Below are 24,409 nucleotides of genomic sequence, written 5' to 3'. Positions count from 1 at the left end.
CAAAATTCAAAGGGACCTTGATAGGCTGGAGCATTGGGCTGAAAACAACAGAATGAAATTCAACAGGGATAAATGCAAAGTTCTACACTTAGGAAAAAGAAACCAAAATGCACAGTTATAAGATGGGGGATACTTGTCTCAGCCATACGACATGTGAGAAGGATCTTGGAATTGTTGTAGATCACAAGCTGAATATGAGCCAACAGTGTGATGTGGCTGCAAAAAAGGCAAACGCTATATCAGGCTGCATTAACAGAAGTATAGTTTCCAAATCACGTGAAGTATTAGTTCCCCTCTGTTCAGCAGTGGTCAGGCTTCATCTTGAATACTGCGTCCAGTTCTGGTCTCCGCACTTCAAGAAGGATGCAGACAAACTGGAATGGGTTCAGAGGAGGGCAACAAGGATGATCAGGGGACTGGAAACAAAGCCCTATGAGGAGAGACTGAAAGAACTGGGCATATTTAGCCTGGGGAGATACGATAGCACTCTTCAAGTACATGAAAGGTTGTCACATAGAGGAGGGCCGGGATCTCTTCTCGATCGTCCCAGAGTGCAGGACACAGAATAATGGGCTCAAGTTGCAGGAAGCCAGATTTCAACTGGACATCAGGAAAAACATCCTAACTGTTAGAGCCATACAACAATGGAACCAATTACCTAGAGAGGTAGTGGGCTCTCTGACACTGGAGGCATTCAAGAGGCAGCTGGACAGCCACCTGTTGGGAATGCTTTGATTTGGATTCCTGCATTGAGCAGGGGGTTGGACTTGATGGCCTTATAGGCCCCTTCCAACTCTACTATTCTATGATTCTGTGAAAAACACAGTAAGAGAAGCTATTAAATACAACTAAAAAACATACAGCGTCTAGCTCAGCACATTTCAATTTCTACAACAGGCAGAAAAAAATTAAGTGGTCCACAGGGGAAATTTTTTTTGGAACCACTCGTCTAAACCATTCAAAGCTGCATTTTCACTCTCTATATGCAAGTTATAACTGGGTTATAAAAAAATGATGTATAATGCCATTGTATGAAGGTTTACTCAGAAGCAAGTCCTACTGAATTCAATGGTACTTACTCCTGTTCCAAATAATTGTAAATAGCATTGCAACTGAAATTGCCTTTGTAGGCTATTTCTTGGGAAGAGGATTAGAAGTTATTCTGTTCTGGCTGACTTCTCTCTGGAGCAGAAAACCTACAATTTCCTTACCAGTTTTGGGAACTTACATAATGCTGTAGTCATCCCAACAATGTTAATCATCTGGATGAAGATATGTGAGCATTCTTCACAAAGTTCTGCTTAAAGTTGTATGTTCAGGCCTGGAAATTTTGCATCCTTTCTTCACTGCTCTCAATTTTTATCCTGACTTTTATGTGTAGGTCACATTGCTTTACAAATTTCCTCACTGTGTAGATATCAGACTCTGATTAGATTTGATTATTTTAAATTTTACTCTTCAGGTTTCCAATTATGACCTGGTTGTCCACACCATTATGCGTTCCTTTTAGAAATTCTACGTCAGGAAATAATTTTCTACCTTGCCTTCAGATGTTTATATCAAAGTACATTTTGGAAGATGCCCTGTAATCTAGATATCCTATACAAAGGCCATTAATGTGGTGTGTGGGATAAGATTCATTAAAGTGTATGGTATCCCCTTAGAGTAGAGCACTGAACTCAGTTTCTTGTGGACACCCTGTACCCCTATGATTCTCTTCAGTGGCAAAGATAGCACCATTTCTTTATTCCACATCTCCATTCTTTTATATCCAATGTTTTAATCATGGCTTTGTCAGTGTTTATCTGCAAGTATTTGTACGTAGATAGAAACTCATGGTTTGACTATATGGCATGCACGTAGAACTTTGCATAATAGTCTGTGCATAGCACCCCATCTGAGGAACAAATCTGAATAGCCTAAGTACACCACATTTTAACTTACATCAGTGGTATCCTTTGTAACTGAATGAGCAAGCTTGTCTTAATGGAAAACTCATTATCACACATGGAGACAATGGCCCAACAACATTAGGGTTTTAATCCAATCAGCAGCCTTTCTTGCTGCACATGGACAAATTTTTAATAGCTGCCTGATGATCTTCCTTTTGTGTCTTGAGTCAGGAAACACACCATTATCAAGAAGTTGAAAGTCAGACTCTTAACAATTTCCTAAATTGCCTTTCAAAATGTTTTGCTGCTGTGGTGCTAGTTCTAAAATGGTACTGTAACACCATTCAGTTCTAGGACGGACCCAAGACATTATGGTACCGAAGGAAGACAAGATGGTGCCTCCCACATTCCACGTAAAAAAGCCAACCGGATTGACAGTTGACTTTTACAGAGTCCTCCACCACACTTAAGAGCAGCAGACAAACTCAGAGGTCGCAGGGTCAGGCTGCATGGTTCACACAGGTCTGTCTCCTCTCTGCTCCTATCTCCACCTGAGCAAGTTCCACTGTTCAGCAGGATATACTTTGTTGTATTTGACTAGGATTTCAGCCGTGATCTTCCTTATCTACTACTACACTTGTGATTTCACCAATTTCACATCACAATGCTACAAGAATCATTTTGCACTTGGCAATGACCTCTACTCTCTATATATGTAAAATGTTCTCAGGCAGGTATTTGCAAAGTCAGGAAAAAGGTCTAAAACAGTTAACAAATTGGCACATAGATGTACTAATACAAGGAACAGCCAAGATGTACCACCCTCTTTTCTTTGGGCATTTTTGATTGGCAGGTGATTTGGAACTTATGGTCTCCACTGACTGCCCCGTTCCGGACAGAATAAGGAAAATAGGATAAGATGACTTAGGTCAGGATCGGGGTACCTGTAGCCACATAGGAAGCTACCTTATACTAAGTCAGCCCACTGGTCCATGTGGCACAGTACTATCAACATTGACTGGCAGTAGTTGACTAGGAGGACTTCAGGCAGTCTTCTTTCCCAGCCCTACCTAGAATCGGCAAAGCATTTGACGCCAGTTTCCATAATCCTTGATTATTTGCCATGCTGGCTGAGGTTAAAGGGAGCTATAGTCCAAGATTCTCAGGAGCGCTTCCACAAGTTCCCCATCGCTAACTTACGAGATTAAAACTACCCAGTTTTTAAAGTCATAAACGCGAGTTTTCTGCTTATAACGCTGCTGGTTACTTTTATCCAGTCCCTTAACTCACAGAAGCCTAGCAATGACCGGCCGCACCCTGGAACACGGAACTGGTCGATGGAAAGGGACAGTTCTATTTAAAAACAAAATGGCCGCAGGGCCGCTTTTCTTCTCCACCCTCTCGCGCCATATCCGGAGGTGGAGGCAATACGACCGGAAGTAGGTCGCGTTTCCAAGATGGCGACTCCCTATGTTACTGATGAAACCGGTGAGTGGGGCAGCCGCGACTAGAATGGGAGGGGGAATCTCGAGTGCCTGCGCTCTCCCCTGCCACTTCCACCACCATCCTGCCTCACGCTAAATCCGCCATGTAACTCCCCCGCCGTCCGACCGCTATAGTGTTCGATTCTCCTCGGGAATACGCTCCTCCTTTTCTCCATCCTTGCTCCGCCTTTCGCTTCCATTCTGTTTCGCGCCACGCCCCCTCTTCTGTTCCCCATCGCCCGGGCCCCGTTGGGTATTCTGCTCAGCTTCCGCTGTGGCCCCGCCCCTCCACTGTTCGCTCCCCTTTAGCCCCGCCCCTTGCAGTGGGAGTTCCGCGGCCGTTGGGGCCAGTCCTTCTCTTCCTGGCAGTGGGTTCCTTTGGCCGGATGTCGGAGGTGGAGTTGGGCTCTCCTTGCCTCCCTCCTGTAGCACGGGGTAAATAACGGGGTTTAGGATTGTCCGTAGTTCACTCTCTCCCTCCGTCTCTCTTTATATGAAGCTAAATTATGTTACTGCGTAGAAGGTGGGATGAGTAGTACATTGCATATCTTCCTTCTTGCTCTGTGGCTACTCCACCTGCCCCCTGTGGCAGTTCTCTTCCCCCCTCCTTTTCAGTGTGGAAAGACGTCTAGGATTTCAGCAGGGATGGGAAAAGCCTGCTGTTGTTCCTCCTTTGACTAATCACGGTAGAGAAGAAGCCTTTTTCTCAAATACATGCATAATTGCAAGGCGCCATGTTCTTTCTATTTATTATATTTATATTCTGCTTTTCCTCCAAGGAGCTTAAGGCAACATACATGGTTGTTTCCTTCATTTTATCGTTGTAGGAGCCCTGTGACGCTTAGTGACTGGCCTCAATTCAGCCAGTGAACTTTTATGTTTTGAGTGGGAATTTGAACCCCGTTCTCTCCAGTCCTAGTCAATGCTCTTAACTGCTATACTACCCAGGCTAGAGTGAATGGTGCAGTCTGCACCTCCTGAGAAATAACATTGGTGCAGTGTGTGCACTTTTTTCTATATCACATTAAGATTTGATACTTTTGCCCATGATTTTTGGTGAATTAAATGCCTTGTGCATTAGTAAATGCTGGGCGCTTGCGTATTTCATCCTTGATATGGGATTTAAAATACTGGACTTTTCTACTCTTAGTGATCCTTATAACAGCCCTGTAAGTTAAGTTTTTTTTAAAAGTTTAAATGTTCTCCAGCTAGAAGTTCACTCATAGGATATTTAGATAGGATCAGCTATGTGAAGTTTTCAAATTAATTTCTACATGCAAGTGCCTTTTTAACAGGAATACTGTATAGTAACATACGAAGCAGCTAAATAAAACGTGGTTAAATTAAATTGAATTTTCCTATTAATTTGACACTTGTTTCTTTGACATGCTGCTATTTTACTTTACTTTGCTGGCTTTGAAAATGGTTGTAGTGGTTTATTCATATGTTGCGTTTGGCATTTTTTAAAAAAACATGCAAGTATTATGGTATGATATGGCTTCATTGTTTGCTGCCTTGGGTGGACATGGTCCAGAAAGGTAACTTATACATATTTAAAATAAATAATCCTTCACAGGATTTTTAGGAGAACACTGAACAGCTTGTCATAATCACATAGAGATATATAAAAACAGGACAATATTTTTTTCACAAATATTTTTGAATGTTTTAGGAAAATACATCGCCTCCACACAACGTCCAGATGGTACCTGGAGGAAACAGAGGAGGGTGAAGGAGGGCTATGTTCCTCAAGAAGAGGTGCCTGTGTAAGTCAGACTCTTCATTGTTGCCATCTCTTGTTCTTCTCTTTTATTTTGGCATAAGAAGCTTGCTCCAAACAATGCATTGCCCTAGTTTGGTGCAAGCAGGGGCCCATGGCTTGGTATCTTCCCAGCAGTACAGAGAAAGGAACGGAGAATGCGACATAGGTATGTCGTGTCTGGAAATGTAGGTGGTGCCTAGCTGTTATAGATTGCATCTGACTTGTTCTCATGTTCTATATGGCTCCTAATTACATTAACACTGTTTTATTCATTTTTTATTTATTTTATTAAATTTATATTAAATATATTAAAAATAAAATATTGTTAATGTGGTTAGAAGTCATGCAGAACATGGGAACAGCTGAGTTGCAACATACAACAACTGGGCACCACCTAAATTTTCAGACAGGACAGACCTATGTCCCCTTCCCCATTCCTCCGTTTGGTACCTTCCCTTTAATCTCAGTGTCACATTATGATGATCAGGGAGCTGCTGTTAATTACCTGAATGAGGAAGAGAGTAACTAGATAATCCTGGCCTCCATTATTGGAAATGAGAACATTTAATGATAAACCAAAATGCGATTGTCCTTATACATTTCACATAAGCAACACCTACATCACAAACCAAATATGTGAACAACTATCTCAGTACTCACTTTAAAAGTGCCTCCACAGGAATGAGGAAGGCAGTTGTGCTTGGTTTTAGACCTTCTCACCCTCCATTTAAATAAATTAATTAATTGGGTGAGATCCAAAAAACACACACAATTAGTTCTTTGCCTCCCAATGAACTTGTTTCTCAAACAGCTCTCTGCTACACAACAGACCACTTTTGAAACTGAGGGGAATTTCAAAAGCTGTGTGCAGTATTGCCTGGTTGGGTTGTGGGAGGGGAAGACAAAATTCTCCCTAGGCACTCCCAGGCTGTTTAGAATGCTTAAGGCATTTATTTTTTGATCCCATCCACTGACATTTTGAACACAATAACTTTAGACAAATATCCTAGTAATTCTTACAATCTCAATTATCACACACACAAGAACAAAATAACTAACCATTGTAGCTAATAAAGTGGAACCTCCCTATGTTGTAGGCAGTATGCTTCTGAATATCACTCGCTAAGTTGTATGTTTCTTTAGCTGTTAGATCTGGTAGGTTCTGTTTTAGACACATACTTTGTCTTCCAGAGCTATAAAACTAAGCTCTTGGCCACCAAGTGCTGCTATTGTCACCCAGTTTCTATTTTGCTTTGGAAATGTTAAAATAGCTGGGAGATGCCTTAGGACAAGGGTGGGGGACCTGTTGTTGGACTTCAGCTCTCATCTGCAACCAGCTTGCTACAGAACACAGGGTCCTATATGCTGCTTTTTTGTCGAAGCTGGAGCTGGAATTACAAAGGGACTGTTCTAATACATTTTGGGGGGGCTCCCCTGCTCTTCTTTCTTACAGAGCCAATGAAGAAAAAATCCTGTCACACACACACCTCTGATTTCATGTACTGAGAGAAAAGAGTTCTGATATCTTTTGTTCCATGCAGGTACGAGAATAAATATGTGAAATTCTTCAAAAGCAAACCAGACCTACCTCCGGGCTTGAATCCAGAGGTCAACACTCCAGTGGCCAGGCAAGTTGCAAAAGGACTGGAGAGTGGTGAGACAGGTCTCTCCAAGACAGCCAAGAGGAACCTAAAACGCAAAGAGAAGAGAAAGCAACAGCACGAGAAAGGGGAGCGCGATACGGATGACCTGATCCAGTCATTAGAGAAAACTACCTTGTCAGTGACACCAGGTAGCAGTAGGGATGGTAAGCTGGCTGTTCCTGATGGCAGCACAAGGTCCCCTGCAGGCAGTGGTGATGCCTCATCTGCCACAGCCACCTTGGAGAAGAACAAGAAAATCAAAAACCTGAAAAAGAAACTGCGACAGGTGGAGGAATTGCAGGCACGGATTGACTCTGGGGAGATCAAGCAACCGACCAAAGAGCAGTTGGACAAGCTGGCTCGAAGGAAAGCTTTGGAAGAAGAACTTGAGGATCTGGAATTGGATTTGTGAGGGTTGGAATTTCAACTGGACATAGTGTGCATAGGAACAAACCGTCCCTAGGGGAACATTCTGAGAACTGTGCAACACACAGACCAGACAAAGCTGTCTTCAGGCTCTTCCTTTGTACCTTTTATTTTATTTTATGTTGGGTGCTGTCTGAATTCTAAAAAGTATTTCTCTGAGCTATTAATGTGTTAGATACCTGAGGACTCTAAAATGTCGTTGCCACCTTCCTTAAGTTCCCTTATATTTAGTCTCTTCCTCCCTGTTGAGGTGGGTGGCAGGAAATGCCATAGCCCCGGGTGGCTAGCTTTCCGAGGCAGCCAAGTGGGTGGCGGGTTCCATATCTCCTTGCCCCTGTATAATACCTTCATGTTCTCTGTAATGGCCACTCCACCTTCCGCCTTCTCTTCCCCCTTCTCATTTTTAAAACAGATGCAATAATAAAAATTGCAGTAGTGTCCTCTGAGTCTAGGATATATTTTTCTTTTAATCAGCCTCTTGGGATAAAACTTTTTTCTTTTCTTTCTACCACTTTTCTGTGGTATCAGTGCTTGTACAAGCTTCCCTTTCTTTAGCTGGTAGATAATTAGTTAAAATATTCTGTCTGGTGGCAGTTGTGAAAAAGGCAAATTCCATGCTAGGGATCATTAGGAGAGAGATTAAAAATAAAGCTTCCAATATTGTAATGCCTTTATACAAATCTACAGTGTAACCACACTTGAAATACTATGTACAGTTCTGGTCTCCATATCTCCAGACAGTTATTGTAGAGCTGGAAAAGGTGCAGAAAAGGGCAACCAACATGAATAGGAGGCTAGCGTGATTCCCGTATGATAGGGTTGGGGAATTTAGGGCCCTCTAGATGTTGAACTATAACTCCCGTTGTCCCTGACCATTGACCATGCTGGTTGAGGGTGATGGGAGTTGGAGTCCATCAGTATCTGGTTCCCTATCCATGCCCTGTGAGAAAAGATTGCAACTTTTGGGCCTTCTTTGTTTAGACATGTCAAAGTGTGGGGAAAGTAAGTAAGAGCCATCTTTCTCCCCCTCTCAATATTTGAACTTGATATCATTTAGTGAAAGTGATTGGCAGTAGATTCAAGGAGTCATTTAAGGAAGGAATTCCATAAAATGTATAAATAACATGGAATTCACTGCCACAAGATGTGGTCATGGCCACGGCTTAATAGGTTTTAACGGGGGATTAAACACATTAATGGATGATAATAACTTACCACTTTGAATTATGAACCTCCTTTTTGGCTGAAACTTGAATTGGTAGTGTGGTCTCTCTCTACCTTTGTTCTTGAACGAACTGTTCTGGTTCTCCAAAAGCAGGTAGCACTGAGTCCCTTGAACTAAGACAACTGTTCCTCAGCTAACCTTGTTTTCTCTCAGCACTCTCCCAGCAAGGATAAAGTTGACACTCAAAAGCAGGGATGGGAAACCTCTTTCAGTCTGAGGGCTACGGGCGACATTTCTTTCTGGGCAACTTCCTGAGGGCCACATGCCAGTGGTAGCCAGGGCTTGAGACAAAAATGGGCAGAGAAAAAAAGAATTTTACTTTTGTTTCTGCACACACTTCCACACCCCTCTATATCCAGGCAAGCAAGGACACATTCCAGCCAGACAAAAGCACGCGAGGGTGCAAAGCAGGGCAGATGAGGGGTGTGGCCTGGGGAAAGCAGATGTGTTCTGGTAAGTCCCAAGGGCCATATAGAGAGGCCTGGAGGGCTGCATTTGGCCCCAAGGTCTGAGGGTCCACATCCCTGTTCAAAAGTCTAAGGTAAGATAATGGGGAGATAATTGTTTTACATCCTCTGTCCAGCAGGTGGTGATAGAAGGTCTGATTAATTGTGCAACATCCCAATATAGAATATTCTGTTAAGATTGTTGAGCAGCTATTTTGCCCTTCCTGAACCCCTTTCTATACATATTGGGGGGAGCAAAGGAACTGTCTATCTTTTCAGGGGGGGAAATACCAGTGTTGGCAGATTTTGTAGCTGTCTTTTTAGGTCAGTGTGGCTGGGGAGTATAGCTAACCTAGTTTCCATCCAAGACTTGATTTTTTCCCCATCCGGCAGCATCACCACCCAAACCTTTAGGGCAGCCAGTGCTCCATATTACTCAGGATCATTACAAGTGAAGATCATTGACAACATGGCTGGGAATAAAGCAAAAATTGCACCAGTGGAAAAACAAGTCCATTTGCTGTGCGTTTTTCCCCCTCAGCTTGTACAGTTACTGCCAACAGCTGCCACAGGCTTCCTGTTGAGTTTCCACGTGGTGCAACTGGAGGTTGAAGTCTTGCACTTGAGATACCACTGCCAAGCAGCTATGGTTACCAGCCCTTCATTCAAAGATGGTGCTTGCTGCTTTAAAAACAGAGGGGGCAATTGCTGTTCCCACCCCAGGACTCTGCTTTTGATCCACAACAGACAGGAAAAAGGATGGCTAAAGGGAAGATTGGCACACAGAAGAGAATGCTGCTACTGTTTCACCCTGCTCCTCCACCAGCCCAATCACCTGCACTCTCCTTTTCTATCTACTGAACCAAAATAGGATTTTCACATTTCTTCAAAGCAGGCAGGAAGCAGAGAGTGGTTGGTAGAATCAGGTGAGATGTAAGTTGGGAGAAGCTGCCATCATATCCCCGATGAAGTCAGATGAGATTTACAGGTAGTATCATTAGTGCCAACCGTGTGATCCTATATCACATCTAATTTTTAATGAAGCATGTGTATTGAATTTTATTTATTTATTAAATGTAGATCCCGCCCATCCTCCCAATAGGAGCCCAGGGTGGCAATTCTGTTTTTAATCCTGCCTTTCCTCTAAAGAACTTAGGGTGGCACACATAGTTCTACCTATCCCTGATACCTGTCTCCAAAATAGACAAATTTTGAAGGTTAAGTAGGTTAAGCTGAGAGTGAGTTAGCTGGCCTAAATTTCACAACTGTGGGAATTTGAACCTCAGTGGTGGTTTAGCCTCTACACCATACTGGTTCTCAGAAGTTAGAATTAACCATAAATGTTCCATCTACAGCCTCATTTCTGTACGAGCTGAGCAGCATGCAAATACCTCTGTAACTTCCTTCTACATGTGAACAGCACCTGAAGCTCTGACAGTTGCTCACTGGGAAACAAACAAGAACTTTAACTCTATGTCCTTCCTTCCCTCCCTCCCTCCCCACTATATCACACAGTGTGAACAACATAGTTCTCACCTACTCATTCCAGTCCAAACAATTACCTCATTTTTACAGTATCCGAACACTCAGTTTGCTCTCCTGCCCAGCTATCAACATCCCTTGTGCAAGGTTTCTAAGCTTGGGAACCATCATGCAAGGGGCGTTGTCAGCCTTATGTTTTGGAAGCCTCCCTGTGCTGTTCCTTTTCAGCCCCGATGTCAGAGGTGCAAAGAAGTGTAGACTACACTATGGGCAACAGTGCCTCCATTGCACCACCATTAATATCTCTCCAGCCCAAAATGACAACTAAAGCAAGAGTGGGTGGTGATTATTTATTTTTGCATTCTCTCTTTTAATTTGCTTTAGCTTTGGATTTTTCTGGAAGTTGTGCAAATAAGGTCATGTATATGAGCAGCTCAGGACTGAGATGTAATTTTCACACAGGATCAAGCTGCAGACCCATAGCCAAGGGTGGGGTAGTGGGTCATCAACCCTGTTTTTTTTACAAAAATAAATAATTATATTTATTAAAGGAAACAATTTCTCCCACCCTTTTTTTGTGCCCCCCCCCAAACTTTTAGGCTGGCTACAGGCCGGTCAAGCTGAGTAATGCTATTTCATTTATTTTAGGGCTGTCAATTTAAAGAAAGTTGATTAATTGTATCACTTTAGTCAATTGATTAAAGCTACATCTAAAGAATGTAGCTTCTAAACAGCAAATCATATATTCTTTGTTGATGATACACGCAGGTGTAGGGCAATCATCTTAGAAGAGGCATTCTCCCATAATGGAATGCCTCTTGCTGATTTCAAAATTACTACAATTTTCCTTTAAAAAAAATTGATGACCAATTATCTGGGGGATCTTTGAATAACTAAACATTGCAACCGTAATTTATTTCATTACCCTTTGTTGAGATGAGATTTACATACAAACCTAGTCTGGCAGAGAAGTCTCTTTGCAATCTTCAGACTGATATTTCCAGGTAAAGACAGTGGCTTCCATCAACACAGTAGCCTTGAGTCTCTTGATTCCCGTGGGCTTAACCATACTTGTCTGTGTCGGATTGGCCAGAATTAGGTGCATCTTAGCAAATCTTTACTAAAACAAGCCAAACTATAAAATTCAAATAAACATTCAAGTCTATTCTACAGGATACAGATTCTGAAGGTAAAGTAGGAACTATGAATAGAATAAGTAGTCAGACCTACAGTATTAGAACTTAGCTCTAACACAAGAGAAATATTTGTCTTAACATACATAAAAAAATTAAGCCCTTTCCATTGTGCTGGCCAGGTTAAGGAGACAGTAAGATATGCGTTCATTTAGCATACCTATAAGCTGCTTTTTGTCATCAGGTGATCTCAAAACAATTTACATAAGAATAAAGTAAACCCTATCATTAAAAAGCACAGAACACAATTAACATACAAATAGTAAATATCAGTAATAAAAGCACAAAGTTCAGTACTATAATATTAGACAGACTCAAGGCTCAAAAACAGTCTTAACTATACAGTAGCTGCCAAAAGCTAGAGAAAACATAGGTTATCATTGAGAGGAGGAACCACATCAATGTGGGCATCCGTGCCTCCAGGGGGAGGGAATTCCAGAGGTGGGACACCAATACCATGCTAGTGCCATTTTGTTCTTCATGCAGATAGGGAAGAGGGACAGGTGTCCAAAATAGTCAGGCGTTTCAGTATGATTTCTGTAGCAGTACAGTGATAACGTTCTTTTGTGAAGATCTAGCCTCAGGGTTAATAAGGTTTCCAAACTACTTGGTAATTTATTTATTATTGGTATAATATTGGTGTATACATAAAATATTTATATGTTTTTAAATCTGTAATTGGTCATCACATAAATTATATCCACAACCTTTTCAGTAGCTTAAGTGATGTAAATGCTCACTGTGTATTGAAAATAATCTACCTGTATGAACTGACTCTTCCAATAGCTTTACTGATAGAGCTTATTCAATTTCAGGGCAAAGTACTGTGTACATTATCTTAAATTCTGAAGCTTTCAAGTGAGGGTGGCTAGATGCAAAAGAGGGCAGAGCTACTGCACCTTTAGTAGTTGTATAGAAGAGGGTGTCATGCAAGTTGCACCTACTGAAATTCTCTCTTCTGGATGACTGTTAAAGGTGCAGGAGCCCTGTGTTCTTTTGCATCAGGACACCCTACTTGGTACTAATGAGGGAGTTCCCCCGAATGCAAATAGCCTTCACAGCATAGGAGGAAAGAATTACATTTTTCTCCACACCTGCTACAAACCCAATAATTTTGAGAATTGCATTATCGTATTGATGCATTATGATGTGTTATATTCGTGTTTTTGTAAGCCGCCTTGAGGGCCTTTTGGCCATAAGGCGGGGTATAAATTTAATAAATAAATAAATAAATAAATAAAATAATTATGAACCCCCCAATGCTGTTTGCATTCTTTTTAAATGCACACACACATATTAAATGGAAAGATGCATTTCACATAATATCTAGTTGGGCCCTTAGTGCATTACTGCCAGATATAATTTGTCAGAAGTTAGAGTATGTCAAAACTGGATTCAATTCCTGTTAAATCAGGCAGCTTGCTAGATAATCTGAGCCAACTGGTGACAGGATAACATTGGGCCTAACCCAGTGGTTCCCAACCTTTTATTCCCATGGACCACTTGAAAATTGATGAGGGTCTTGGCAGACCACTTAATGATTTTTTTCTGCCTGTTGTAGCAATTGTAAGGCATTGTGCTAGGTACTGTATGATTTTAAAGTGTATTTTCATTGCTGCCTTTATTTGTTATATATTGTATTTTATTCTGTTCCACAGAATTCATGTTGTAATACAGTAAAGTACAATATAGGAAATAAGACGCAATTAAAAATGTGAATGCTTAATCTAATGGATGTGCTATCCCATGTCTTCAACCACAAATCCATAGACACACTGTGGAGGAAATGAATGAACCTTGCTGAACACTGGTGAGGTGCAAACCACAGTTTGGGAACCCCTGCCCTAACCTTGCTCTAAGCTCCTTGGAAGAACAGGATACCCATGCAATTGATAAATTATAATCATTTATTTCTCCCTAGTTTTAAATAAGAAAGCAACCCTTCTATTTTTATAATGGGTTATGTCTTGGCATTATTACCCCTCTAATTTCTGAAACAGAAAAATATGTTTGTTTCAAGAACTGACAGAAAGGAACAGGACAAAGATGAGACTGGCCTTGTGATTGTTTTCTGATTCCATCTTGTTGAAAAAATTGTATCATCTGATATCAAAAATTTTACACACAGCATCTTGCTTACTTTCCACGATGAGAGAAATCCCTGCATGTATTGCTTAAATACACAAACATTTCCGATATCAACATCTAGCAAGGACATATTGAATTTTGTTAATCTTAGGCTCATTTGTAGGGAGATGGTGGGAAAGTTGGACAAGATGACGTTTTGGGCACTTCCAGATACGCTTCTGCTAGAAGCAGTGGTGGCTGGTGGCTCTATATCAGTGGCGCAGGGGAATCCACTCCAGGTTTTAACCTAAACTTTCAAGGAGCTGTCCAAGGTATCCAAGAAGCACCTCAGACAGTTCCTTGCAAGTTCAGACAAAAACCCAAAGTGGATTCCACTGCCTCACTGACATGGAGCCACCAGCCACCACTGGTTAGGAGGAAGGCCAGCGTAAGATATTTTGCTTCCTGAGGTGGACAAGATGGTGCCCCCCCCAATTCCACAAACAGAAGTCAACTAGACTAGCTCTTTAAACTTATTTTGGGGCTGCCACAGCTGCTCCCCCTACACCATCCACTGCCTGAAGCAGCTGCCTCACTGTGTAACGACAGGGCTAGCCGTAGACAAAAGAAGCAACAAGAATTTTGAGAGGAGTTATGTGCACATGAGAGAGCCAGTGTGGTGTAGTGGTTAGAGTGTTGGACTACAACCAGGTTTTAAATCCCCACACAGCCAGGAAGCTCACTGGGTGACCTTGTGCCAGTCACTGCCTCTCAGCCTCAGAGGAAGGCAATGGTAAACCACCTCTGAAAACCCTATTCATAGGGTTGGCATAAATCGGGATCAACTTGAAGGCAGTCCATTTCTATTTGCATGTGCACATGAAGCTGCCAACACCATGTCAGACCACTGGTCTGTCTAACTTCTTGTCTATTCTGACTGGCAAAATCTTTCTAGAGTTTCATGCCAATGCTTTTCTTGGCACTGTGACTTGATCTCCTTTAACTAGAGATACCAGCAGAATTGAACCTGAGATCTTTTCCACGCAATATGTCCTCTCCCACTAAGCTGTAGCCTCTCACACAAGTTAGCCCTTTGCCTTTAACTGGATTGCCCCCTTATAGAGTAATAAATATATGCCCTCCTTGAAACATGTGTCCTGTGCTAGAGATAGCTCCATAACCAGCTGTGTTCTCTAGTGTCCTCTGTTTCCTCATACTTATTATTCTTGTCGCAATAGTTTTTATTTTGATTTATACTCTGCCCCATCCCTAAGGCACAGGGTAAATAATCATATTTTCTTATATTTTTTAATCTCATAATTGTTAGTATTTCTGGCTAGCACAACAGCAGAAAGAGGTAAGTGAAGAATCTAAGGATTGCACGCATAGTCATGTATAAGGGGCTACTGTAAAATAAAAACTCCTTTTCAACAGCCCTATTCTCCACCTTCTGTTTAAACCCTCAGCTGCGCTCTAGTCATCTCATCTAGGCCAGTGGCTTTCCAACATTCTGCCTTCGAGGAACATTTTCCACACTGGCTTGTCTGTCATAGAATATCTGAGCAGTGTCAAGGATTCTGGGTATATTTTAGGGTACACACTCATTTCATATGGGTCACTAGTCAGCCATGTTGGCTTTCACTATTGTCCTGTATGAAATGAGAGTGTACCCTAGAAGAAGAGACTTCCAGATGGCATCCACCTGAGAGTTCTCATAGAACTCAAATGTGAAAATGCTGATCTTCTAAGATCAGCCTCCATACCTGAGGATTGGAAGGTGACCAATGTAATATCAATTTTTTAAAAGCAGTTCAGGAAATTACAGACTAGTTAGTTTAATGTCTGCTCTGGGAAAACTGGTGCAAAGCATTATTAAATATAAATAACCAAGCATATAGAAGAACAAGCTGTGCTGAAGCCAAACCAGCATGGCTTCTGCAACTATGAGTCCTGTCTCACTAACCTATTAGAGTTATTTGAGAGTGTCAACAAGCATATAGTGGTGATCCAGTTGGCATTGTGTACTTGGACTTTCAAAAAGTTTTCGACAAAGAACCTCATGAAAGACTCCTGATTAAGCTTAGCAGTCATGGGGTAAGCAGGATAAGAGGAGAGGTTCTTTTGTGGATCAGGAGCTGGTTAAGAAACAGGAAGCAGAGAGTAGGAATAAATGGACAGTTATTCCAGTGGAGGGATGTAGAAAGTGGGGTTACCCAAGGACTGATATAGAGACCTGTGCCTTTTCAATTGTTCATCAATAAGCTACAGTTAGGGGTGAGCAGTGAAGTTGCCGAGTTTGCTGATGATAATTAATTGTTCAGCGTGGTCAAAACAAAAAATAACTGTGAAGAGTTCCAAATGGATCTCTCCAAACTGAGTGAATGGGCAGTAAACAGCAAATGTAAAGTGATGTGTGTTGGGGCAAAAAAACCCCAACCCTTATTTTTGCATACACACTCATGGGTTCTGAACTGGTAATGTTTGACCAAGATCAAGAGCTTGGGGTCATAGTGGGTAGCTCAATGAAAATGTCAACCCAGTTGTGCAGCTGTGAAAAAGCTAATTCCATGCTAGAGATAATTAGGAAAGGAATTTAAAATCAAACTGCCAATATCATAATGCCATTATACAAATCTTTGGTGTGATAGTCTTTGGAGTACTGGGTACAGTTCTGGTCGCTTCACTTCAAAAAGTATATGTAGAGTTGGAAAAGGTTAAGAAAAGGGCAACCGAAATGACCAAGGGGATAGAACTCCTCTATGAGGAGTTTTGTAAACTGTATTATTTTATGATGTGCATTTTGTATTTGTGTGTTTTTTTGTGAGCCGCCTTGAGGGCCTTGGCCAAAAGGCGGCATAGAAATAAACTGTAACATAACATAACATCTGATTGGCCACTGTGAGAACAGGATGCTGGACTAGATGCGCCATTAGCCTGATCCAGCAGGCTCTTCTTATGTTCTTAATCTATTCAGATCCAGGAGCCATAATTTGCACAAGCAAAAAATAAATTGGACGCAGCAGGTAATATATAACAACACCAATGAGTCTGGGAGAAAAACTCATCCAAATCAAACCCACATTGGGGATCCAATGCTTAACTTACCCCCATATATTTTTATGGTGATATCACTGCTGTTGTGAACCACCTTAGGTCAGCCTGTGACTCAGTAGTGAGTCGTGATCCACCTGTTGAAGACCAGTGGCCAATATGCTCCATGCTTATCTATCTATCAAAATTAAATCTCTCTCTTAATATCTGAAATCCCTAAGTAGTTTTCATAAAACACAATAAAATAATTAAAAAAGAAAAAAATCTATATACAACATTATAGCAAAAATTAAAAAGTAATAAATCTATATAAAAATCAGTTGAAACATTTGGTAAAATATCAATAAATAAAATACAGTTGTTTTCCTTTAGCTTCACATTGCGGGGAAGATAGTTAATTGTGAACAAGTTGGGAAATCCCTAAGAAATATTTGATCCAGGGTAACCCACAACCTAGTGTGAAAGCCTACCAAAACCATTTCCTTACTAGCTTCTCCCGATTATATATCCACTTTCTAGTCTAGTCAGTTCAGTAAGCCTCTGGTAAACTTCACCACCACTCCTCTACTTACGTGAATATCTACACCAAAGCACCTTCCTTGCATTATTATTTCAGAATGCTTTACTTCTACCCTTTTTGTCTCCCTGTTGGGTGTACTATACTTCAAATTTCTGAGGCAGGCTTAGATGTTTTTGTGCAGTTGTGCTCTACACTACTTAAACTGAAAGGTTATGCCAACTTTAAATGGGAATCTACAAAAGCTTTTGCCGTAACACATTTGTTAAGGTGTCTCCAAACTGTCACTATGTTGCAGGAGGGATTCAAGCACATTCTGGAATTTTTGGATTCCACATTGAAAAGGGATAAAACTGTGGAATAAACAAATAATTATCAGGAAGCATGTAAACACCCTGTAAGCAAATCGGGATGAATGCAGGAAGAATATTCAATGTTGTTTAACTGGTACATAAATAAATAAGAACAGATGCTCAACAAACACTGGATGTAATGTAACCTGCACATAAGCTTTCTGCAAGCAAATCAGGATGAATGCTCGATACACTAGTCATATGGAGGGGCTCTTTAAGACATCACAACACTCTTGGTTGCTTTTGTTGCAACTATCATGGCTGGCTCTCTGGAAATTTAAAATAGAGAAGGATGTGACTGTGTTATACTAGATGCAAGAGAAGAAGGGAAAGAGTAGAAATGTAGTGAGGTGAATGGATGGGTGGCTGTGCACAGCTTTATAAAAACAACAACAACCAACCAACCAAGCAGTACTAATCCCACCCCTTTTTTATTCATAGAATCATAGAATAGTAGAGTTGGAAGGGGCCTATAAGGCCACCGAGTCCAACCCCCTGCTCAATGCAGGAATCCAAATCAAAGCATTCCCGACAGATGGCTGTCCAGCTGCCTCTTGAATGCCTCCTCTGAACATACAAACTTGAAGAAGAGAAGAAAATGCTTATGGTATTTAAAAATAAGCTTTGGGGAGATGTTGGGGAACCTGTGGCCTTCCAAACGTTATTGGACATCTCCCATCATCCTGATTATCGGCCATGCTGGCTAGGATTTGTAGTCCAGCGATGGGGGGGGGGGGGCGCAGGCAGAGCTTGGAAGTAATTCGTTAATTTTTGAGGAACGAGTGGGTAATTCCTTTACATTTTGATTAAAATAAAACTAGGAGTAATTTTATTACTTTTGTGGAGTAATTGTAATGTTTCCAGCATTACTTTTGGGCATTGCTTGGGGGGGAGCAGGGGAAGTCTTCTGCTCAAACTGTGCCTCAAACTGGGCTTCTGTGCAGTGTCGCTCTTCCCTCATGCTCTGTGGGTGGGTAGGAGATGAGGAGGGAGGAGGTGGAGAGTGAGACTGGGTAGAGTGGAGATAACAATTGTTTAAAAAAATGGATGGTGGTGGTGAAGAATGAAGTGGAGGGAAAAAGGAGCCGGAGGGCAAGAACATGGATAAAGGAGGAGAAGGAGGCAGCAGCAGAATGGAGATAAAGGACTGTGGAGGTGAAAGATGACAATGTGTGTGTGTATGAATATACTGTGTTTGCACTTGGCACACAAAGTGGCCTCCACCACCCTCTCTGGCTACTGTGCTATATTTGCAGTTGTTGTTGTTATGTGCCTCCAAGTCGACTATGACTTATGGCGACCCTATGAATCAGTGACCTCCAAGAGCATCTGTCAGGAACCACCCTGTTCAGATCCTGTAAGTTCAGGTCTGTGGCTTCTTTTATGGAATCAATCCATCTCTTCTTTGGCCTTCCTCTTTTTCTACTCCTGTTTTTCCAAGCATTATTATCTTTTCTAATTAATCATATCTTCTCATTATGTGTCCAAAGTATGATAACCTCAGTTTCATCATTTTAGCTTCTAGTAATAGTTCTGGCTTAATTTGTTCTAACACCCAATTATCTGTCTTTTTCACAGTCCATGGTATCCGCAAAGCTCTTCTCCAACACCACATTTCAAATGAGTTTATTTTTCTCTTACCCGCTTTTTTCACTGTCCAACTTTCACATCCATACATAGAGATCGGAAATACCATGGTCTGAATGATTCTGACTTTAGTGTTCAGTGATACATCTTTACATTTGAGGACCTTTTCTAGTTCTCTCACAGCTGCCCTCCCCAGTCCTAGCCTTCTTCTGATTTCTTGAGTATTGTCTCCATTTTGGTTAATGAATGCCAAGGTATTGATAATCGTTGACAAGTTCAATGTCCTCATTGTCAACTGTAAAGATGCATAAATCTTCTGTTGTCATTACTTTAGTCTTTTTGACGTTCAGCTGTAGTCCTGTTTTTGTGGTTTCCTCTTTAACTTTCATCAGCATTCGTTTCAAATCATTACTGGTTTCTGCTAGTAGTATGGTATCGTCTGCATATCTCTGATATTTCTTCCTCCAGTTTTCACACCTCCTTCATCTTGGTCCAGTCCTGCTTTCCGTATGATATGTTCTGCGTACAGATTAAATAAATAGGGTGATAAAATACACCCCTGTCTCACACCCTTTCCCATGGGGAACCAATCAGTTTCTCCATATTCTGTCCTTACAGTAGCCTCTTGTCCAGAGTATAGGTTGTGCATCAGGACAATCAGATGCTGTGGCACCCTCATTTCATTTAAAGCTTTCCATAGTTTTTCATGATCTACCCAGTCAAAGGCTTTGCTGTAATCTATAAAGCACAGGGTGATTTTCTTCTGAAATTCCTTGGTCTGTTCCATTATCCAACGTATGTTTGCAATATGATCTCTGGTACCTATTCCCTTTCTAAATCCAGCTTGGACGTCTGGCATTTCTCGCTCCATATATGGTAAGAGCCTTTGTTGTAGGATCTTGAACATTAATTTACTTGCATGGGATAATAAGGCAATAGTTCGATAATTACTGCATTCCCTGGGATCCCCTTTCTTTGGAATTGGGATGCATATGGAATGCTTCCAGTCTGTGGGCCATTGGTTAGTTTTCCATATTTCTTGGCAGATTTTTGTCAGAATTTGGACAGTCTCAGTAGCTTGTAGCAACTCTATTGGTATGCCATCTATTCCTGGTGATTTGTTTCTTCCAAGTATTTTAAGAGCAGCTTTCACCTCGCATTCTAAAATGTCTGGTTCTTCATCATACAATTCCTCCATGAATGAATCTGCCATCCTTGCATCTCTTATATAGAATTCTTCAGCGTATTGCTTCCATCTTCCTTTTATTTCATGTTGGTCAGTCAGTGTGTTCCCCTGTTGATTATTCAACATCCCTACCCTTAGTTTAAATTTCCCTTTCATTTCTCTAATCTTTTGGAACAGGGTTCTTTTTATTGTCCTCTTCTATTTCAGTACAGTAACTATTGTAATAGTTCTTTGTCCCTATGTACTAGTCGCTGTACTGTTGCGTTTCTATCTCCTTTTGCTTTTGCTTTCCTTCTCTCTTTAACCATTTGAAGAGTTTCTTCAGTCATCCATTGAGATCTTTCTGTCTTCTTAACTAGAGGTATTGTCTTTTTGCATTCTTCCCTGATAATGTCTCTGACTTCATTCCATAGTTCTTCTGGTTCTCTGTCAACTAAGTTTAAAGCCTCAAACCTGTTCCTTATTTGACCTTTATATGCTTCTGGTATGTTATTTAAATTGTATTTTGGCATTATGATTGCTTTGTTGTTCTTCTTTAGCTTTACTCTGATTTTTGATACGACCAATTCATGATCTGTACCGCAGTCTGTTCCTGGTCTTGTCTCGGAGAAAATATGGAACTTCTCCATCTTCTGCTACCAATTATATAATCAATTTGATTCCTATACTGACCATTTGGTGATGTCCATGTGTACAGTCGTCTTTTTAGTTGTTCAAAAAATGTGTTTGCAAGAAACAAATTATTGGCTTCACAGAATTCAATAAGTCTTTCTCCTGCTTCATTTCTGTCTCCTAGGCCCCATTTCCCCACAATTCCTAATTCTTCTCTGTTCCCTACTTTTGCATTCCAATCCCCCATGATTATCAGCACATCTTGTTTTGGTGTGTGATCAATTTCTTCCTGTACTTGTGCGTAAAATCTCTCCAAGTCCTCTTCTTCTGCATTTGCTGTCGGAGCATAGACTTGGATGATGGTTATGTTGACAAGTTTCCCATTTAATCTCATTGATATAACTCGCTCAGACCTTGCGTTGTAGCTCCTAATTGCTCATGCTACATCAGTTCTCACTATTAAAGCAACCCCATTTCTTCTTAATTTCTCATTTTCTGCATAAAATATTTTGTAGTTGCCTGATTGAAAATGTCCCATTCCCATCCATTTTAGTTCGCTCACACCAAGTATTGTAATGTTGATGCGTTCAATTTCTTGCTTGACAATTTCTAACTTTCCCTGGTTCATGCTTCTCACATTCCATGTTCCTATTGTGTGAGTCGTACAACTCCGGACTCTCCTTTTGCATCTGTGCACATCAGCCTCTGGGCTTCCTTTCGGCTTTGACCCAGCTGCGTCATTAGTCACAGCGCTACTCGTACTTGTCCTTTGTTCTTCCCCAGTAGCTTGGTGACTGCCTTCTGACCTGGGGTTCTCATCTTCCAGCACTATCTTGTGTTGCATTTTGGATATTCTGTTCATAGGGTTTTCATGGTAAGAGATATTCAGAGGTGGTTTACCATTGCCTTCCTCTGAGTTGGGATGCATCTTAGTCTGGTGTTTTAACTTTTTTGCATCTCAGGGGAAAATGTTTGCCTGGGTTAGTGTGTCCCTTAGTTGGTGGCAGAGCAGGGTCCGTGAGGTGGTTAAGTGAGAGAGATTATATACTTGCTGGCTCAGTGGGGGAGGGGGGTTGCACTTGGTTTGATGTGCAAAGGTCTGAGTAGTGGCCTCTGCCTCCCTCCCCACCTCCCTTACCAGCGGAGAGACCACCATTGCTATCTTATGGATAAAAAGGATGATTCTACTACTTCTGTAGGTGTGTGTTTATTTTTAATGTTGTTTTAGGCTACTTAGATGTGCAGCAGCCAAGGCCAGCACCTTGTAGGCGTTTCCTAAAAAAAGTAACAAATGTAATTGTAGTGATTACTTTTGAGAAAAAGTAAAATAATCGGTTACTTTCAGACTAATTGTAATGGTAATTACTACTTTTTGGGTCATGTAATTCTAACTGTAATTTATTACTTTTCAAAAGTAATCTTCCAAGCTCGGCACAGGTTCCCCATCCATGCTGTAGTAGAGAAATACATTGTCTACTTTGTTTTAAGCTTGAATTAAGAGTTGCAAGTTACCTGGAAGCATGTGTAATTATTGGTTCCAGTCAATAAAATATGTTTCACATCTGTAAAATGAATACAATATATGAGAATGGATCTAGTGTGAATACAAAAATTATTGTCTTTCTGGCAGAAAAAAAGCATATTCTCCTCTCCCTGGTCTAGATGCAAGCTAATTATATAGGTTTCAGACCTTTAAAAAATGCATATGTGCCTCTCATGTTGCAGGCAGGCACAGATAGTTACTATTCTCGTAGCTTATGCTGAGTAAGAAATGCCTCCAGGGGACCAGGAGGGAAACTTCTGTAAATTGGAAAAAAAGCATGATATTTTCCCCCTTTCATGCCATTAGTGTACCACAAATGACTAACAGGTGTGTGTGGGCAGACATGCTGGTAAAAAATGCTAGTGGGCCAGTATCTGGTGAACTTTTTTGCAAAGCTCTTTTAAATGGTTTTGAAAGCCAAGCATCAAGAGGTATCTTACAGAGCTTATCCATCCTTTGCTTTTTGTTTTAAAAGTCATTGTTCTTTTGTGTTCTTTTTGTCAGGCTTAATGAATTCCAGATGCGGGAAGGCCCAGCTGTAAGTTCACAAAGGTTAATGATCTGCAGTTCCTTACTTCCTTGAAATTTTGTGGGTTAGCAACAATATTTGTTAAGGATAAATGTTTGTGACTAATTAAAAAGTTAATAGTGGGGGAAGATGGGGAGTTAATGTATTGGGGAGGTTTCCATGGTTACCACCAGCTATGACTAACCTATCCACATGCCAAAAGGCAAAGTGGTTCTGATCTGCCTGCAGCAGGAATTCAAAAACATCACAGATAGTATCTTAAAAATGTGTGTGATAAGTAAAAGACAGAACTGGTTGAGATGGTGCAATTCATTTCTGCTGACATTAGCCAAAAATTATTCTTTACTTAGTTTCCCAAACTTTCACTACTCTATCCCCAATTAAAAAATCTCTCTCCCCACCCCAAAGATTACTTTAACAGTGTGAAAGGATAATCATGGAGGTTGCTTACCTCCTGTGCTTCTGTGTGAGTCATTGTCCTGAGCATGAGTTCCGAATCTGACTAAAAGGAGATCAGCTCAGTCAGAGCATGACTCCTAGATACAGCAGACAGCCTCCTCTGAGAGTAACAACAAGAAATTCACGTACACAATGCAGAGACACAACAGGATTACACAGGCCCAGTGGCACCACTGGGCAGTTATCATACTAAGACCCAGTGCATTGGGAAGGCCCACTACAGATGTCTGTCCTGGGCTTTCCTTTACAACAGGGGTGGGAAACCTCAGGCCAAGGGGCTGAATGCAGTCCTTTTCAGCCAAATTCACACCATACATCTCTATTCCATTTTAAGCAGTCATAGCTTCCTCCAAAGAATCCTGGGAAGTGTAGTTTGTGAAGGGTGCTGGGAGTAGTTAGAAGACTCATAGTCTCCTCACAGAGGCTCAGTACCTTGAGTGGTTTAACAGTCAGTCCCTCTTCCCAGAGAACTCTGGGAATAGTAAGTCTGTGAGGCAAACAGGGGTCCCTTAACAACTCTCAGCACTCTGAACAAATTACACTTCCCAGGATTCTTTGGGGGAAGCCATGAGTGTTTAAAGTGGAATAACAGTGGAAATAATGTATGGTGTAAATGTGGCCTATATCTGACTCTCAGGAGTTCTCCCAGGCCACAAAGCTGTAGAGCACAAGCTTATCATATGACCCAAAGGAATAAAAAGTGACCGTACAAACGCTTCATTGCCCTGTTTCTCTGTCCAAGTCAACTAGCAACAAGTGGTGTTTAGAGAATCATGCCCACAATATTTTTTTCTGTTTTGAAAAAAAAATGAGGATATATATCTGACTTGTGATTCCTATGTATACACTCTGAATGTTCCAGGTTGCCTGATCTCTATTTATAGGCAGACATTTCACTATTTCATGTATGTATAATTTACACTAGTGCCAAATTACCTTTATGCTCTCTGTC

The 24,409-nt window shown here is 41.2% G+C and overlaps 1 protein-coding gene and 1 long non-coding RNA gene across 4 annotated transcripts; one reads left to right on the top strand and one right to left on the bottom strand.

The window, feature by feature from the left end:
* The first annotated feature begins 3,277 nt into the window (after positions 1 to 3,277).
* On the top strand, positions 3,278 to 7,647 carry PYM1 (PYM homolog 1, exon junction complex associated factor). 2 transcript variants are annotated; one of them, XM_061615472.1, is made up of 3 exons: positions 3,278 to 3,380; positions 5,049 to 5,142; positions 6,680 to 7,647. In XM_061615472.1, exons 1-3 carry the CDS (start codon positions 3,350 to 3,352, stop codon positions 7,191 to 7,193), a joined length of 639 nt encoding a protein of 212 aa, XP_061471456.1. In that variant the 5' UTR covers positions 3,278 to 3,349; the 3' UTR covers positions 7,194 to 7,647. The 2 variants fall into 2 exon arrangements, with proteins under 2 accessions (XP_061471456.1, XP_061471455.1); XM_061615471.1 differs by lacking the exon at positions 3,278 to 3,380 and adding an exon at positions 3,419 to 3,811.
* A 798-nt stretch (positions 7,648 to 8,445) lies between these two features.
* Positions 8,446 to 23,537, bottom strand: LOC133379706 (uncharacterized). Of its 2 annotated transcripts, none has more exons than XR_009761245.1 (4): positions 23,450 to 23,537; positions 22,439 to 22,488; positions 11,316 to 11,435; positions 8,446 to 8,713 (listed from the first exon to the last, which is right to left on the bottom strand). It is a non-coding gene; the product is annotated as an uncharacterized LOC133379706 (long non-coding RNA). The 2 variants fall into 2 exon arrangements; XR_009761244.1 differs by lacking the exon at positions 8,446 to 8,713 and adding an exon at positions 10,729 to 10,871.
* Between the last annotated feature and the right edge of the window lie 872 nt (positions 23,538 to 24,409).

This window comes from Rhineura floridana, chromosome 3, assembly GCF_030035675.1.
Source record: "Rhineura floridana isolate rRhiFlo1 chromosome 3, rRhiFlo1.hap2, whole genome shotgun sequence".
NCBI classification, from domain to species: Eukaryota; Metazoa; Chordata; class Lepidosauria; order Squamata; family Rhineuridae; genus Rhineura; species Rhineura floridana.
The sequence above is the reverse complement of the archived record's forward strand: the minus strand, read 5'-3'. Positions and strand labels throughout refer to the sequence as shown.